We start from the raw sequence: 18,812 nt of genomic DNA, 5'->3' as shown, positions 1-18,812 counted from the left end.
CAGCTAGGCCAAATTTGAGAGAGTGGCATTACCACCTGGTGCACAGGATTGCGGTGCTCCTCATGTTTGGCCTGGCTGCCTTTCCATCATGATGAAACTTGAAAACTGACCCCTTCCTCCTGTCTCAGTTTCAGATAGCTTTATGCTCTCACCTGTACAGTCACTGAATAATAGGTACAACAAAAGGACATATGTTTCATGAAGCAGACAAGCCCTTGAGTTATGACTGAAATATAACCTCATGCTTGTGACCTCCCCTAAAGTAAATCATCTTCTGAGCAATGGGATCAATGTAACTAGGTTCTCCAAGCACAAGTCACTTTGGTTTCAACTCAAACATTCACTCTTCAATGCAGTTTGAACTCTTCTGAGTATGTTTGAGTAATACAGCATCATGGATAATGCTGCTTATTTTACTACAAGTAGTAACTAAGTTTTAGCACTGATCAGTCCACTCCTTTGACAAGACTAATACTTTTTGGTGGCTAAGAAAGTTTAATTCTTCATTCTGAAAGATGAGTTGTGTCTCATGAAGTCATTTTATTGTTACATTTCTGTCTGTAATTTGACACACATAAAGGCATCTGGGTTGGGTGGACAGAAGTATTCCCTTTAAAGCTTCAAGGTGTCTCATTAATATACAAGATGATAAATGCCAGTGTTGCTACTGGAACCAATTTCCGTATTACTAGACCGATTGTAGATGCTCCACATTAAAAATTCCTGGGAAATTGAATTTTAAAGAAAATGTATGCATCCATTTAGCCTTTGAAATTCTTATCTTGTTGAAATAAATGTATTAGAGGGGAAGGGAAAATTGATTACTGTCTTTGCTTGGTTCAAACAGTTTTACTGGCTTACATTTTAAAGACTATTCTTACAATGAAAGTAGTAATTAAAAAAAATGAAGTTAGAATTTCCAAAATGCAGCCAAACTACTCTGGAATCTGATTTTTTAAACAAAAATATTTTTTTGTCGTTACTATTAAAAGCAGTTTCTTTTGGGAATATTTAATTGGGTATTTCAATGATAGACTCTCCCTCTTACAAATACACATCATTTGCCCATGTTTCAGAATGATGGGAAGACAATGCAGTTACCCCACAAAAGTGGTAACACTACACTAAGCTCTAGTTCCACTAAACATGTTCAGAAGTTACTTTTCAAACCCTTATATCTTTTTCTATATTTTCTAACTCCAAATCCTGCAACGCACATGCCACTTATAACAGCTATATCCAGGCAAATATCAAATTTCAGTCATTTTGGCAGCAAACAAACCCCTTTAAGCATCAATTGAGTATAAATTGATGCAGTGCTGGCTTCTGGAGTCCACAGACTGCCTGAATATTAGATATAAGCAGCATGACCTTCTCCTATTCATCTTAGTGAAACCTAGGCCACATCTACACTACAGACTTCTGCCAACACAGCTATGATGGTCAGGGTTGTGAAGAGGAGTAATCTGTGACTGAAGATGTCTGTAGCATAAAGGCAGTTATATCATCAAAACTTTTACAAATATACCTTGTCTTGCTTTGGGGAGGTGGTGTGTGTGGAATAGTCTATGCTGGTTACAAGCAGAGCTTTGTAAGTATAAGCCACATCCACACAAGAAGCACTTTGTGGGTACGCCATACTGGTATTCCGATACTGAGAGTGCTCCTACTGTAGACATGACCCTAATAAAGGCAATTTAATTATCAACATTAAATATTACACTGCTGATTTTAGCAGAAATATCCAGCTAATATGTTTTTTCAATCTCAAACTGCCTTCCATAACTTTTCAGGTCCCACAGATCCAGATAAGACATAGCTGCAAAGATCTCCATTTTACCCACCCTCCCAATGAAACTACTTTGATTTCCAATTTATCTTGCACCAATGAATTGCATAATGGGGGGAAAGGGGGAGGTGAGGGAGAGGTTGCTGCAATATTGGTATTAAAGTCCAAGAATGTAAAAAACCCAAATAGTTTGAATTACTTAAGTTACGAAACATTAAAAACTGATTGTGCCAATTTTTGGACGGAAAACCCTTAACTCTAAAGACATTGAGAATGTGGTTAGCTCACAAGATCAGTAATGAGGCAGGGATCCTTTCACGTTTACTGTCACCAGTTCAAATCCAGCCCAGTCTAATGACAGTGTTATCCAATGGTTTTTGGCACACTGTGAAATGAGTTGGCTTCTAAAATCCAGCTCACAGCAGAAAAGTGATCACATCACAAAAGTACCTCAATTAGTTCCACTTTTGTCAGCCTTAGAAATATTAAAGAATATGTGGGCCACAGAAGCCCAATACCCTGCCTGCCTCAAAGATGGCCTCTACAGAACACGATTGAGGCATACTGCAAGAGTAATACAGGATAAATCTGTACTGTTACTAGATATACACCATGCCTGTTGTATGGATAAAGGCCTCAGATGTCTGGGGCTGTCAATACAGCACCTCATGAAAAATGTATTCACTAGAAAGCATTTAAGTAAAAATAAAGTTACATGAAACTGACAATGTTTCTACCACGCTTTAATTAACAGAATGGAATTTAGTATACACAAGCACCCAACCACAGAGACAAAAATCATTGGAGAAGAGAAGTTTAATTTCCATGCTACACTCCAACCTTGACCTTTTTGGTAAGACTGCTAACAAGGTAGCTCATTAGTGCCAGTGACCATGGGGTTTGTGCAACATTAACACTTTCCCATCACAAATTGGACTGAAATAAATTACACACAATCTACCAGACACCGCACAACCATCATCATTTATACCATGGATTAAGCTATTTTCAAAAAGCCTTAATACTTAAAATGTTCATAATGCCATTCTATTTTGAAAAGTGACTAAAAATGGCATTGCATGGTTCCATAGTTGCTGACATACGAAATGTATTTCCTTCACAATAAGAGATTTCCTTTTCTGCTTGCCACACTTCAAACTCAAATTTGGAATCTTTCATTTTCATGCTTCACCAGTGTTCTATCAGGACAAATGTTTTCAGCTGGGTTGCAAAAATGTATACTGATTTCACAGAATCATAGAACCACAGGTATAGAAGGGACCACAAGGGTAATCTGTTTAACACTCTGCCAAAATATAGGATTTGTTGTCTAAAACATCCAAGGCAGATGATTATCCAGCCGCCTTTTGAAAACCTCCAGTGAAGGAGCTTTCACAACCTCCCTAAGCAGTCTGTTCCATTGTCCTACTGTTCTTACAGTTAGGAAGTTTATCCTTAAATTTATATTAAATCTGCTATGCTGTAGTTTGAACCCACTGCCTCTTTTGTTTTGCCCTCTGTGGCAAGACAACTTTTCTCCATTTTTATGGCACTTTCAAGTATAAGACCACCACTATTATGTTCCCCCCTTAATCTCTTTTCCAAACTAAAATACCCAGTCCTTCAGCCTTTGCTCATATGGCTTACATTCCATCCCTTTCATCATCTTTGTCACTGACCTCTGGATCCTTTCTATACACTGTTGACCAAAACTGAACACAGTAATCCAGCTGAGGCCTAACCAGCGCCAAACAGAGCGGCACTATCACCTCCCATGACTTGCATACTATGCCTCTGTTAATGCAACTTAAAATTGCATTTGCTTCTTTTGCAACAGCACCACTCTGTTAACTCATGTTGAGATTGTGAACCACAACTCTCAGATCCTTCTCAGAAGTGCTGCTACCAAGCCAGTTATCCCCTATTCTGTATTTGTGCATTTGGTTTTTCTTCATAAGCGTGGCACCTTACATTTGTCTCTGCTGAATTTAATTTTACTATCTGTAGTCCAGCTCTCCAATTTATCAAGATCCCTTTTGAATGTTTGCTCTATACCCCAAAGTGTTTGCAACCCCCTCTAGCTTTCTGTCATCTGCAAATTTGATCATCTACTCCTACACCCAGATCATTAATAAAGATATTAAATAACATCCTGTCAAAGCTGGAAATCATCCTGGTTTGGTATGATTTGTTCTTAGCAGCCAGCATGGATTTACTAATGATTACCACTTCATCCTCCAGTATTCGCAAACTGAATGTTCTATACATTGCTCCAGTACAGCGGTCCCCAAGCTGTGGTCCGCGAGGGCTACTACAGGGGGTCCACAGAAAAGAAAAACACCATCCTCACCACAGAAATGTATCATTTTAAATAAAACTAGTAGCATGTGGTGGTCCGTGAAATGTTTGGAGGTTGAAAAGGGGTCCACACACTCAAGAAGGTTGGGAACTGCTGCTCTAGTAGATTCCCAGGTATCGAAGTCAGGCTGTCTGGTCTATAGTTCCCCAGCTCTTCCTTTCCCCCCTCTTTTTAAAGATAGGCACTATATTAGCCCTTTTGCAGTTTTCCGGGACTGATCCCATCATCTATGAGTTTGCAAATATTATTGCTAGTGGCTCCGAGATTTCTTCAGCTAATTCCTTCAGCACCTGGGGGTCAATAACATCAGGCTCTGCCGACTTGAATTCATTCAAATTAGTCAAAAGACCTCTCTGACATGTTCTTTACTTATCCTGATCTACATCTCTTTCCCTTTGTTATCTATGGTATCTTTGCTAGTCATCCAGTCACGTGTTATTTTTTGTGAGATGGCTGAAGCAAAGCAAGCATTGGTTGAGCAGCTCTGCCTGCCTATCAACTTCTGTTACCAGTTTACCTTCTCCATTGATCAGCAGGCCCACAGCATCCCTGATCTTTCATTTTTGTCTGATATATTTGTAGAACCCCTTGTCATCTCTAAAATTTCTTGCCAGCTCCAACTTATTCTTTACCTTGGCTTTCCTGATTTTGTCCCTATACATGGGATTAGCGCAAGTGTGTATTTCCTTGGTGACATGCCTGTCCTCCCATTTCCTGTATGTATCCTTTTGGTTTTTATTTAGCTAACAAGCTCCTTGTGCAGCCACGTTGGCCTCCTGCGGCTCTTATCTTTACTTTCCTCTGCATAGAAACAGCTTAATGCTGTGCCTCTAATATTATATCTTTTAGGAACTGCCAACCCCCTTCAACTCCTTTTCTTCCTAATTGGTCTTTCCATGGGACCTTGCCTACTATTTCTCCAAGTTGACTGAAATCTGCCTTTTTGAAGTCCAGTGTCCTTGTTTTGCTGGTCTCATGTCCTCCTTTCCTTAGGATCTTGAATTCTATCAGATCACCACCAAGTTCCTGACCACCTTAATGTTCATAACTAATTCATTCCTGTTGGTCAACACCAGATGGAAAATAGATGACCCTCCTAGTTGTTTCCTCAACTTTCTGAATAAAGATGTTATTCCCCTACACAAGCTAAGAACTTGCAGGACATACTATGTTTTGCTGCAATCGTTTTCCAACAGATAACAGGGAAGTTAAAATCCCCCATTAATACTAGCTCATGTAAGATTTAATTTATGAACAGTTTGGTTGATCCACAAGGAGGAACAGACTCCAGCTCAACCTCTCATCTATGTTTTCTTTGCAGACAGTTCTTTTTAGTTATTGAATCAAGCAGATATGACTGAATATACACACAAAGATGATCTATTCACTAAGCCTTTTCTTTTTAAATACTTTTCAGAGCAAAAAAAATCCATAAATTTATCTTAATTCCTCATCCTCAAGAATTAACCCTATATATTCACAAGAAAGTTTCCGTTCTTTAGTAAGCACAGATAATGGACTTGAGATTCAGCCAATTTAGCAAGGTAATGGATTATAACTGACAACCAAATTATCTTGAGGTAAAAAAAAGTTTGCTATCAGTATTTTCCAGTCTCAACAGGAAAGTCAGAAGACCATGCATAGTACTTCCTCCACCTTACTATTCCCTGCTGAGTTTACCACCAGAAACACACATTCCCTTCATGCTGCTCTACGTAAGCTGAAAAGCTGCTGTAAACAAATCAATCATACTTGGCCACACGCACATTTGCAGCCTTTGTTTTTAAAAACAAAAGTAACGTAACCATAAATTAAAACTCAGGGTTTTTTCAGTATTACAGGCCTTACTACAAAAGACATGATTAGTACAACCAGTAGATATTGAGGCAACAAGTAGGCGTTTGAATGGAAACAAGCCAAAACCCATGAAACTTTAATTAGCTTGTTTGCAGTTGTTTGTATTTTAAACCACATGAAACAGTCCAGGCCAAGACAATAACTTTTAGTTTCAGTTTAAAATTGGTCTATTTGTCTAGCCACACTTTGTATTCATCTTCCCTGATGAGCTACTGCTGCCAATATTGCTTCAGTATGTACAAAATGACCTTATTTTCCAATGCTCAACTCTACCATAAGCTTTTTCAGTAGATGCTGTTTCTTACAACAGCCTGGGACAACGGATGCAGATGCCCTGGAAAGATCTGTACATTCGCACTGCTCACAAAGTATGTGGTATTATGCCACAAAGACCATTATGTAAAACTGCTAGTACTACTTGCCTTTTTTCCCCCCTCTTTGCCATATGACTAGACCTCACAAACCAACTATCAAAATACCTGACACACGTCCATTAAATAAAGCAGTAAAGACAGAAAATCCAACATTTTAAAAATTCAAAGAAATTGTTTTAGCTTTTGTCCATTTGTGTGATTTTTATACATAACTACAGAAATAAGAATTTGTGCTGCAAAGCAGTAAACCAGCTATTTAAAAAAGCATTAATCATGTAGCAATTACACTAGAATGCTTCCCACCTCGCTGTACACATATACTAAAAATACATGTGAAAAACTAACTACCCACATACCTGTTTCATCCGCTAAAATACCTCAACACAAAGATTTTGAAGCTGCTTGTAAAAAAACAACTCTTCCCACAATTCTAGTTTGCAAAGCTTCCAAAATGGCTTGTATATCCAAAAGTAATACTACAAAGTTCTCTGTTCAGTCCCAGAGGAAGATGCACCAAGCTCCCTGAAGATTTAAGTTATTATTCCATGTTTATTTAACAGTTATCTTGAATTTAAAAGCATGAAATCCAGCAACTTTTCAAAAACATGTAACATTTACTTATACTTGAAAGTGCACAGAAAATGCCATCTTTCAAAAACACTTGGATCCCCATAATTAAACACAGTTTTGTGGTGGTGCTAGATTTTTATTTTTAAAGTGCATTTGTTTTAAGAACCAGCTTCCTAGCATCATGGATGTTCTTATATCTAAATAGCATTGTGTCTGACAGACTACAAAATACTTAGGGTAGAGACCAAGTCTTCCATTATATTCTCTAAAAAACTGGGCATGGTCAATCTTCAGTAAATATTTGTTCAAGAAATTAACTTACTTGGAAAAAAATCCAAGTATTTCAATTGAACCAAACAGCTCATTGATTCGCATAATTCCTTTAAGCGGCTCATGGCACTGAAGATAAAAGTGACTTGCAAAGGGTAATAAAAGCATTGTGGGGGGTGGGTTTGTTCTTCTGAACCTAAGAGCCTCTGAAAGGTTGGTACTTTAAGGTTTTTCTGCTTTTTAAAAATTCAGGCACCAGGAACAGCAAGTCTCGTCCTCCTATTGGCAGGAGGAGTAGAATATTGGAATGTGGGCTTTCCCTGCCCTCAACTGAAGAGGCAGATTGTTTTTATTTTTAACAGAAGGCTTTTCTCCCAAATACATCATGACTGAGTTAAAGTGCTAAAAATGTTTTAATTACGTCACCATTAGTGTTTTTATATTTGAAAACTTCGGAAAATAGAGTCAAACTATATTACCTAAAGATTTTAGGGATAGGATGTTTAGGCTTTCTCCCTCCATTTTTCAACTTTGTCTCCTCTAATGTCATTAGGCTATCATTTTTCACCATCCACAGAGTTCTCTAGTAAAAACAGGGTAGAAGCAAGACCTGATATGTCTAATGAAAAAACCGAGAGCTTTATATAAATTCTTTCCAGCCTTTTATACACCAGACAGAAAACGGAAAGCCCTCCTTTTAAGTCACTTTTGAATCCATGTCAGGGAGTCAGGAGACTGCAGAAGTGAAGGATAATTGATTTACTTACTAAAAGCAATGTTCAGATTTGAAATTACGAAGCAGAACAACAGCTAACCTATGATTTTCATTGTTACCATCGTGTTCTCATCCTCCTTCCCTTCCATTGTTTGTCTCACATACAGCACTGGTTTCAAATTAGACTGTAAAAGATATTTGGGTCATGGACCATGTTTGTATACATATTATAGCACCTAGCACAATGGGATCTTGACTTTGACTGGGGTCCTGGGGGCTACTGAAACATAAATTGTAAATCCACATAGTAAGAGGTCAGATTACATCTATACTACATGGCTGGCCCATGTCAGATGACTCATGCTCACATGGCTTGGGGCTAACAGGGCTATAAAACTGCAGCGCAGAAGTTCAAGCTCAGGCTGGAGCCTGGGCTCTTGGATCCTCCCTCTGGGTGGGGTCCCAGAGCTCCAGCTTCACCATGAGTCCAAGTGTCTACACAGCAATTTTACAGCCCTGTAGCCCAAGCCACATAAGCCTGAATCAGCTAATACAAGCCAGCCACAGGTGTTTAACTGCAGTGTAGACATACACTGACATTAACTCACTAAGGCTTGACACATTTTCACAGGTATATCTAAAAGTAAAGTCAGACACGAAAACATTTTGGAACCACCTGAATATTCAGCACGGAGTTATGTTTCAACATCAGTGCCTTACATCAGTGGCTCTCAACCTTTCCAGATCACTGTGCCCCTTTCAGGACTCTGATTTGTCTTGCAGATCCCCAAGTCTCATCTTACTTAAAAACCACTTGCTTACAAAAACAGAAATAAAAATACAAAATGTCACAGCACACTAGTACTGAAAAACTGCTTACTTTCTCATTTGTACCATAAAATTATAAAATAAATCAATTGGAATATAAATATTGTACTTACATTTCAGTGTATAGAATATAGAGCAGTATAAACGTCATTGTCTACATGGCAAAAACAAGAGTTCCGTAGCACTTTAAAGACTAAAATTTAATTTCTGCAGGCATAAGCTTTCGTGGGCTGTAACCCACTTGATCAGAGGTTGTCTATATGAAATTTTAGTTTGTACTGACTTTGCTAGTGCTTTTTAAGTAGCCTGTTGTAAAACTAGGCAAATACTTAGATGAGTTGCTGTACCCCCTGAAAAACCTCTGCATACCCCTAGATATATATGTACCTCTGATTCAGAACCACTGCCTTACATGAAGGTCTGACTAGTAAGAGTAGGTGCACATGGATCTTTGCATAATGGAGAGAATCACACATTCCCTTTATCACATAATAATCCTTGTGATAACTGCTACAAAAGTAAGTAATGCTACCGCATCTACTTGTATACACAAACAAAACTTATTTTGTTTTGTGTTATTTGAAGGTGATCTGAGCTTAACAGAAAACAATTAGTTCCCAATAAGTTCATATCCCAAAATATAGTTAACAATGCTTAAAAACCCACAACCAACAAACTGACATTAAACAGCTCATAGTACACATGTTGCTTCACCAGTTGCAAAGTTGGGATAGCTTTATGAACTTTCCACAAATAAGTTACAGAATCAAATGTCTCAAATCACAAGTCTCACTTTCAGTCAGATGTTTCTTTAGAGCATGCTCTAAAAAGATATCAGGTGTGACCAATTCCAAACAAGCAAACCATTTGGCAAAGATACGCACTCTTAATTATTTTAGCTGCACCTGATTCTGAATTACTAGTTTCCCCGACTTCCCCATTTGCATACATACAAGTAAACTGAACAGTCTGTTTACATGACTACACTCCAGAAAATAAGCCAGTTCAAGAATTTCATAGCTGACTAACCTTTCAACATACCTTAAAAATACTAAAAGAAAAACAGATACAAGAATGCAGCCTTGAACTTTTCAGTCTTTTTTTGTCCAGTCTGTTGAAACAAAGACTTTTATTTGATACCACACTTTGCACAACAGTGTTTATATACCCAATGCCAACATTCTTCCACATGCAAAAATTAGCTTCTGCTTGAAAATATTAGGACAAGCTGGACCATGTTTTCCTGGAAACAAGAAAATTCAGAGGATAAGGCACTGGATTGCCAGTCAAGAGATTTGGGCTGTAGTATACTTGGGTTGGACTCTACTGATGATTCACTGTATGGCTTGAAATGGTAACAGACCCTTTGGCCCCTCTCTTCTCATTTATAAAATGAGGATAATTATTCTTGACCACTTTGAGACCTATAAATGAAAAACACTACACAAGTGTGTGTGTACACACCCACACACACACTATTCTTGTCCAAGATTTATTCCTTATAAGAAAGAAAAACCACCCACTGTGATACCACTTGCAATTGTTATACCATCAAAACATCTCAAAGAAGGCTGAGAGGAACAGTAGAGCCGATTTTTTTTATCCACAGTTGAAGAGGTTCAATGTAAAAGCCGTTTTAAGATATTTAATTATTTGGGAATTGCCTTACTAATAGGAGTCAACAGATTTGTTATTTTACCCCCATCACAGATTTTTTAAAAAATGACAAGACCAATTCTTCAAACTCCTTTGTACTCTCACACTGGAATTATTTTGCCTTAAAAAAAAGCCCAACTTTGTACAAATACCTATCGACTATTCATCACCTTTTGCATTCTTTTTTCAGACACCTTCATATTTATTCAAAAACATTACTTTTAAAAGACTCTTAAATTAAACCTCTTAGGCTTTGTCTAAGCTAGGTAACTGAACTGTTGTTACTAATAATGGCTTTCAGCATCCATCCCCCTGCACCAGTATTAAACAGCTGAAGCGTTACTATAGGTAGGACAAAAGCATTTTGATACTGTTTCAGAAAGCAAGCTTCGTAATTGTCCAGAACGGTGTTTAAATCTTTTAAAAATTGCTTATAGCAACTTAGTTTGAGTAGTTTCCTTTCAGATTTAAGCTAAATTGATATAAACTGTTGTTTTAAAACCAGTTTAAGAACATCCACATAGGGGTTTAAAAACCATTAGTTACACCAGAAGTCCCCAAACTTTTGGGCTCACGCCCCCACTTACCAAGTCTACGCCCCCCTCAGGAGCTGCAACTGGGAGCCGGGGCCAAAGCCATGGTCAGGGGCCTGAGCTGTGGCTGGGGTCATGGTTGGAGTTGGAGCTGGAGCTGCAACTATAGGGCCTGGGCCAAGGGCCACAAGCTGGACAGGAGTGGGGTGCAGGGCCCAGGAGCCAAGGCAGAAATGGGAACTGGGCGGGGCTGGGTGGGACTTCCACCAAAGGTTCCTCTGCAACCTCCTAGGGGGCACACCCCACAGTTTGGGGACCTGAGTTACATCAATGCAAGGCTTTAGGGTATTGACCTTTCAACACAAGGCCTTTTTCTAACCCTAATGTGAAAGATATTAAAATCCTAATCCTCCTACTGCCTTTCCCAAGGCAAGAACACAGTCACCTAAAATTCACACTGAAAAGTAAATATTTTCTATGACAGTTAGAGGAAAACTACTAACCAAAGGGAACTGAAGTTTCTATCTTGTAGATGCTAGAAAACATTTAAAAAAAAATCTATTTTCAACCCACAAACTCTATTACTTTAAAAAAAGTAAATATAATTTAAAAAGCAATTACTAATTGCAGTAGGATATCACCCTGTAGTCCCTTTAGGAATGGCTATACAAACTTGTTTCCTGCTAGTAGTCATTTGCAAAACAAAGCATGTGTAACATCGGTAGTAGTATACTGCTCTTTATCTTTAAAGATCACAAAAGCACTTGATACCAAAAAAAAAAAAAGTCCTACAAAAACATAGCAGAAATAACTAGAAAGCATCAAAACCAATAAATCAAAATTCAGTTCACCTGGTTTATTAGCCAACAGGTTTAATTTTTAACTCAGACTTAAAAAAAAAAAAAAAGTAACCTCTCTCTGAAGCACATCACTAATTTTAGATCAAAATTTACTTTTAGCCACAGAAACTTAGTTCTCTAGTGTAGAGTAACCAAAATGCTGAGTCTTTACCGATGATACAAATGACTTTATAATGCAGCTGTATCTCGTTTTGACTCTATCTCACATCTGAGCCTCAGCAGATTGAGCTCTGGGAACAAGGTATGCACCACCTATCAGCGTTTCTCACAGAAGTTGATTAGTGCAAGGAATGTCAAAACACCACTGTTAAACTGGAAAATCTGATGACAAAACTGTTTCAATGTTTTCACTAGACTTTACTCTTCCCTTCCATACTTGACATTTTGATTCACATTGAAACCATCCAAGGAGTGTTCAAAAAGACACTGACCTACTTCATGACAGGTCAATGTTTTAAACAATATTAATTTCAGCAGTCTTCAAACAGCCCCAAGAGATCCCAGAATATGTGACGGCGAGAGAAAGGTGAAATGCAAACTTTGCCTGCAGAACATAAACCCTCAAGTCCAGGAGGCTGCTGGAAACTTCCAAGGTAAACAAAAACTTTGTTGGGAGTTGCTGCATATCTGCTTTTGCGAGAGTTTCTGCAAGCAAGCAGGGAGGGAGGCTCCTGCAGATATTTAGCTCCCCTGCGAGGGAGAGCTGCACGTTGCACAATTATCAGCCTCCCCCCTGCCTAAACAGGCCTATTTTCGACAAAAAATCTCTGGGAACAGCCTGCTGGTCCCAGACCAGCCCCGCCCCAAACGCTTACGCTGGGCGCTTTGGGATCAAACGAAAAAGAAAATCGCTTCCAGCCAACTACTCCTTCCCGTCCCGTCCCGTCCCCCCCCCCGCACTTCTCCCCCAGCCACCGCAACGCCGACCTCCGCCAAGACACCCCAGCGCCCCCCTTCCTGCCCCTCCCCCCAGCCAAGAGCCTCCACTGCATTACCGCGCCCCTCCCCCAGCCCCATCTAGGCCCCCTAAAACCCGGGTCCCCCCCGGGCGCTATGGCCCGCAGCCCCGCCCCGCCCCGACTCCGAGCCCGGCTCCGCACCCCGGGCCCCCCTCGGCGCGGAGGCAGCCTGGCCCCGAGCCCGCGGCACAGGCCGGACTAGCTGGCTGCAGCCTCCCCGGCCCGACCCAGCTCACAGGCCCGGCAGCTCCGGGCTCGGTATCGGGGCTGGCGGCGGCTGCCCGCAGCCCGACCGGAGCCGCCTCACGCTGGCCGGCCGGCCAGACAGGCCCCTCCCCAGGGCGGCCCGGCCCCCGCGGGGCTCGGCACTCACCGGCCTGGCCCCGTCGCTGCCTCCCGTCCCGTCCCGCGGCCCCACAGCAAAACCATAACAAAGCTCTGCCCAAAATGGCGGCCCGGCCCTGTCCGCCCGGCCGGAGGGGGAGGGGCCGGCGCGCGAGGGACACACCCACCCGGGGCGGCGGGCGGTGGCTGTGCCGGGCCGCAGCCGCGCGCGCTCCCTCCAGTCCGCACGGGCCGGCGGCGCGGCGGGGGCTCGCACGCGGGACGCCCCGGGGGATGGGGGGTCGCTCCTGCTCTGCGGCGCGAGCTCTCTCCGGACGCTCACGCGGAGACGGCTCCGCCACGGGCACTCCGTGCACCCGCTTCCTCGGGCTTCTAAGTGGGGGAACCTCGAAAGTCGAGCCCCCCTCGTCCCCTGGCGCTCCAGCTCTGTTTATATCTGTCATGGGTGGGGGAAGGAGCTCGGATTCCTTCTCCCCCCCTCCGAGACTCCAAGTTCCAGAATGCACTGCGCCAGCCTCGCCGCTTGTGCGGGGGGAGGCGGAGCCGCCGTGCATGCTGGGATTTGTAGTCCCCGCCTCCTCCATCTCTTTTAAAGTGAAAGACGCTCACCCCTCTGGAAGGAGTTAACCTAGAAGTAAACCTAGGAAGGAAGCACGTCCCCCTCCGACTGCCCCGCAGCCGGGAAGAGAGTCCGACAGAAGCAGACACACAGGCTTTGAGTAGAAATCAATCCTTCCTATTCAACAGAGCTTGCCTCAGGGAGGCAGCAGAACTGCGATATGCAGCAGAAATCATGGGGGTGGGCATTGCAATGGCTTTAAATTCAGCAAGAGAAACTTTGCAATCAACCCAGAAGCAGAGAAATTATGCCCCAGAGACACTTCCTGCAAAATGCAATTGCAGGGCAAGAAGGATTCCTCAGATGCCAGAATAATGTTTAATGCTATCTATCGCTAACCTCTTCTGCAAACCTTAGTCACTCTTTGCAGAGACCACTAGAAAGCGACCAGGCCCAGCACAGCAAGGAAGAGACACTCAGTGTGACTTGCAGAAAAAGATCCAGAAAAATTACCTCACAGTTGTGGTAGCTACCACTGCCAAGCCTGAGAAGAGACACAAATACAAAACAGACAAAAAACCTGAATAAAAGCTCTGTGGGGCTTGAAAGGGTGCGTCTCTCACCAACAAAAGTTGGTCCAATAAAGGATATTACCTCACCCACTTTTCTACCTCGCCCACTCTTTCAAACGAGTTAACTCGTTAGTCGGTGGCTGGGTAGCACTTTGAACATGACAGGCATGTGTGCTAAGTGTTACTGTAGCTACATGGTGACGCTCGTGCTGTTGCAGAACTGTGTTCTAAATGCATTCCTACTACTCACAACTGCTTGTGGGTTTCATTTAAATACATGGGACTAGAGATCTGGGGTGTCAGCTTTGGCCCTGCTCCCCGTGCCTCCTCCTGCACACATGCACGTGCTTTACCCAGCCTCTTGATTTTTTGGGGAAAGGGAAAGGCACTGACACATGATTTTTGAATGGTTGGCCCTGAATGCAATCAATGGGGACACTTACACAAGGCATGCCCAGCATAACCTGTCTGGAATCAGGCCCCTTGAATAGGTGAGATACACCTTTGTAATTTTTTTTTTAAATGTAAATTCTCCTCCCTTTAGATTTGATGCCTTTTACCCCGGTCACTCCCGCCCTCCTCACCGCTGAACTACGCAGGTCAAGGGCAGCTTTTTGCGATGATGATACAGAAGAAACACGGGAAGCACCGTCAGGTCGGAACGACAGCGCATGGCCCATGTTCTGGGCTGGGGCTCTGCATCCAATGCACACGAGAAGAAGCCCTGCCCCCGGTCCTCCTCCTTTCCTCTGCTGTTGGGCGCATTGCACAGGAAGCTGCCTGCTGCGGGGCCCACTCTGTTCTACTCGTTGCGGTTCCCTTGGGCGGCTAGGTGCCTGAAAGGTGGGTGAGTGATCCCTGGAGGTGGCGGGATCTTCTGGGGGAAGGAGCGGGTCTGTCTCTGCAAGCAGGCGTTGACTCCTGAAACTCTGCAGGGAGGAGACAGAGGAGGCACTTGTGGGTGGTTGTTTGCACAGAAGGAAACGGTGATCCGGATTGCGGCCTCTGGCTACACCTACACCATCAGTATCTATTATTAATTACTGTAGAGCAGGGGCTTTCCTTGATTCCGTTCCTACCTCTGTCACAGACTTTTTTTGGACAAACGACTTATTCTCCCTCACAGTTCCCCATGCTATTTCCTTGAGCTGTACTGGTTATTTAGTCTGTAAACTCTTCATTTTACCAGGCTTGGCTGGGGCCTCTAGATGCTTCTGTAATACACAATGGACCCATTTTAAAAATTTTTGTTTGTATCACAGTAATTTTCTCTAGGCTTTCTATTTTTTTCCGGAGGAACAGTAGTAATGTTACCTAGAAACTTTCAACCTATAGAGGAATTCTTTTTGCAGGATTAGTGGATTTAATTTGGGGCTGGGAGACAGGAAATTCTAATTCTAGCTCTGCCCTCAACCAGCTACATGGCTTGGGCAAACCATTTATACTGTGTCAGTTTCCCCATCTGTGAAATGGAGATATTTACCTACCTCAGGGGCACCTTGAGACATAATTAGGCCCTGATCTGGCAATAAGATGCATTACAATTTCAGGACCTTAGCTGGTAAAGTGAGTTGAAAACAAAATGCCCTGTAAAAGTTCAGTATAATTAATTGAACATAGGAGTACAGTAGATAAAAATGTTATTAATTGCACAGTGACAAAAACAAAGAGACATGGTCCTGATCTGCTTCCTCTTACATATAAAACAAAATGATTCTGACTCTTTCTCTAATATAATAGGGAAAACAAATTGTTGTAGTAACTTATTACTGAGACATGTGCCATGGATATTCTACCGAGTATAGACTGTCACTAAATGGACTCTCCTAACATTTTTTTCTTCATCCCTTAGGGCCTTCTGCTAAGGCAAATATGTTTCACCTTGTACAGAGATGTTGTTCCCATACACCTTTAAAAGTGAGTTTCTAATGTGTTATCTACTTTATCCTTGAAATAGCTTAAAAAAACCAAAACTGGGTATAAAACACAGTTGCCTCATATTTTACAGCAGACTGAGATTTCATTTAATCATATTTAGTTGTTTCCAAAGGAACTTTTCCAAACATTTAAAGTGTAAACCATTTTCCCCGATTCTTGCCTGGCATCATTAATTCTCCCAACTCAGTCACATGGCTGTATCACAGGCTAACTAATATATTCTGTCACTGGTATTTGATAAAAGGCCAAATCCACATTTCAGTTGTATCTCTGCAACCATACTGAAGTCTGGGGAGTCTCATGGGTGTAACTATGGACAGAACTTAAGTGTACAGTCTGGCTCATATAAGTTAGTACCACAAAATTCCTCTTAACTGAAATTGTTGTAATGTCCTGGTGGTGATACAGTCTCCACACACTAGGGTCACAATTTGCAAAGGATTTTTTAAATGTTGTATAGCTGCCCTCTTTTGATTGAGTTATAAAGAAGGCAGAAAGGTTGTGTGCTTTTCCTCGGCACCATCAGGAATGTCAGTTTTTGCAAGAGGAGCTCAGGCCGCTCACACGGATGTTTATTGTGAGTTCTAGCACCTTAATTGTAAAGGCAAAGGAGCTTAATCTTTAACTCAGACTTTCTTTATCCAAAATCTTAGTCAATTAAAGCTAGTGAGGTGACTAACAGTCCTTTTCTGTTTCAGTTACTGTTCTGTTGGCTCTCATATCATTGCAGTAGTTCCCTACTCATCATAAAAACTTCTACCTTATGCAGGGCTGGAATTTCTAGTGTGAATAACACAAGCAAGGGAAGTAGTTGGAGGAAACCTTTCAGACTTCTTTATTCATCATAAAGCAGCAAAAAGAGAACAAGCACAGTTATTCTTTTTGCAGGTCCCTGGCATGTCAAAAGAGGGAAGAAGGGCAGCTATTTCTGTAACTTTTGTGTAATGTTTGCTATTGTTTGGGTTGGAATGTAGTTAAACAGCTAACTTCTTATGCTTTATTTCTTCCCCTTCTCTTAACAGTTATAAATTATAACTCTAATTAACAGACTAGATAGCCCACTTGTGCAAATCTGTTAAGTTTTATATTGGGTTTAACTAATCAACTTTCCAGGCTAACACGTACATGTCAGATGCTCCTAATGAATTTTGTAATGGCAGGTCCAGAAATTGACCCTTCAAAGACTACCACAGTATGGAAGGAATAAGACCACTTGTTCTTCTCCTCGCAGTCTCCCTCTGCAAAGACGTCTTCCTCATCTGTCAAGATCTCAGCTCCTCAGCCCGGCCTCAGCATGTGTAACCAAGGCCCAAGGGTTCCACTCCTCCCTCCCTTGCTTAAAGAAAGAGAAACCAGAAGAAGCTGAACCCCAACTAGACTTCTTGCGTTCTGTGAGGTCACTAAAGGACTTGCCTAAGTCTACCTTGTACCTGGGCATTGGGGGGTTGATTCCCTTTGTTTCAGTGCCACTGATAATGGCTATCCAACAGACTTATGACCCTGAGCTGGCATTTGTTCAAATTACATATGGGGCCGCTGTAGTCTCTTTTATAGGAGGAATCAGGTGGGGCGTTGCTCTCCCAGAAAATAGCCCAGCCAAGTCTGATTGGCTGAACTTGGCTAACAGTATAGTTCCTCCTTTTGTAGCCTGGTGTGCCGTATTTTTAAAAGATAACTTCGCTCAAGCTGCACTCTTGATAATATTGAGTTTAGGGATAGCATTACATTATGATCTTGTCGTTCGTCCTCTTTATCCCACCTGGTTTAAAGGCCTGCGGATATTATTAACAGGGGTGGCAGTATTTTCATTGATAGCCACCGTGGGATTTTATGAATGTTTATCCAGAGAAGCAGCTAAATAACAGTGCAAATAAAAGTAAATGAAATCAAAACATAATAAACCAACGGACAAGAGATTTTTTTCTGTCAAACCACAGCAGATTTTTGTATTAAGTTCTAATGGGAATACAAGAAAACACTTAGTTTCTCCATCCTTGCAGGAATACAGCCATGCATGGAAATCAGAAAACAGCAGCATGCAAAACACTCTGGGGGCAAACAGTTTCTGAGAAGGTTAAGCAGAGAAGGATTTGTTTATACACTATTAACTCTCTTTATATTGTTTTCAAGACAGGTATGCATCTTCCCTTATTTATTATACAGCAAGAGCCCAAGACTCAGATCTTCGGGTACTACTGTAATATAAGTTTAAATGTTTAGCAGTAGCTTGAACTAATCATGTGCTATAAAGAATACTCATTAAAACATGGCTGAGTCAACAGCCAAGTTCTGCAGTGGAAGGAATAAGGTCAGAGTGACTGTAAATGTTAGAAGCCCTTTGGAAGAAAACTATGGGATGAAAGCACTTCCTGTTCCTGCTGAAAATGGAACAGTGACTGTATTAAACTTAATTTTGTAGACAGCTGGAAGATTCCTGATGTGCAAGATTATTGTAAGTAGAGCTGCTTTTTTGTTTTTTGGTAATGCTGTTTGTAAATACTACACCTACACCACTATAGGACAAAAGTCTTCCCAAACTCTACTGAAGAGAAAATATAATGCTAACAATGGTAAATGATTTGAGAGTTGGTCACAAGACAACACCTGTAGGTAAGGTTGGTTTGTGAT

At 41.6% G+C, this 18,812-nt stretch overlaps 2 protein-coding genes across 3 annotated transcripts in view; one reads left to right on the top strand and one right to left on the bottom strand.

Annotated features, from left to right (window-relative positions):
- The window catches only part of GPBP1L1 (GC-rich promoter binding protein 1 like 1), a 38,874-nt gene extending 25,308 nt beyond the window's left edge, over window positions 1–13,566 (bottom strand). Inside the window, exon 1 of one of the 2 annotated variants that reach the window (XM_067567811.1) lies at window positions 13,283–13,566. The gene's annotated coding sequence lies outside the window, so the exon portion shown is untranslated. Of the gene's footprint in view, window positions 1–13,143; window positions 13,248–13,282 lie in introns of those variants that run through there. The other variant, XM_067567810.1, reaches the window with a different exon arrangement.
- On the top strand, window positions 12,300–18,606 carry TMEM69 (transmembrane protein 69). Its single transcript, XM_067567812.1, is given in 5 exon segments — window positions 12,300–12,404; window positions 14,791–15,089; window positions 16,099–16,163; window positions 17,345–18,007; window positions 18,009–18,606. Coding segments are annotated over 4 exon segments (960 nt in total). The 5' UTR covers window positions 12,300–12,404; window positions 14,791–14,917; the 3' UTR covers window positions 18,069–18,606.
- The last annotated feature ends 206 nt before the right edge of the window (window positions 18,607–18,812 follow it).

The sequence above is a fragment of the Emydura macquarii genome, unplaced genomic scaffold (assembly GCF_026122565.2).
Source record: "Emydura macquarii macquarii isolate MOO-44397 ecotype Brisbane River unplaced genomic scaffold, CSIRO-AGI_Emac_v2 contig_2805, whole genome shotgun sequence".
Classification (NCBI taxonomy): domain Eukaryota; kingdom Metazoa; phylum Chordata; order Testudines; family Chelidae; genus Emydura; species Emydura macquarii.
The sequence above is the reverse complement of the archived record's forward strand: the minus strand, read 5'-3'. Positions and strand labels throughout refer to the sequence as shown.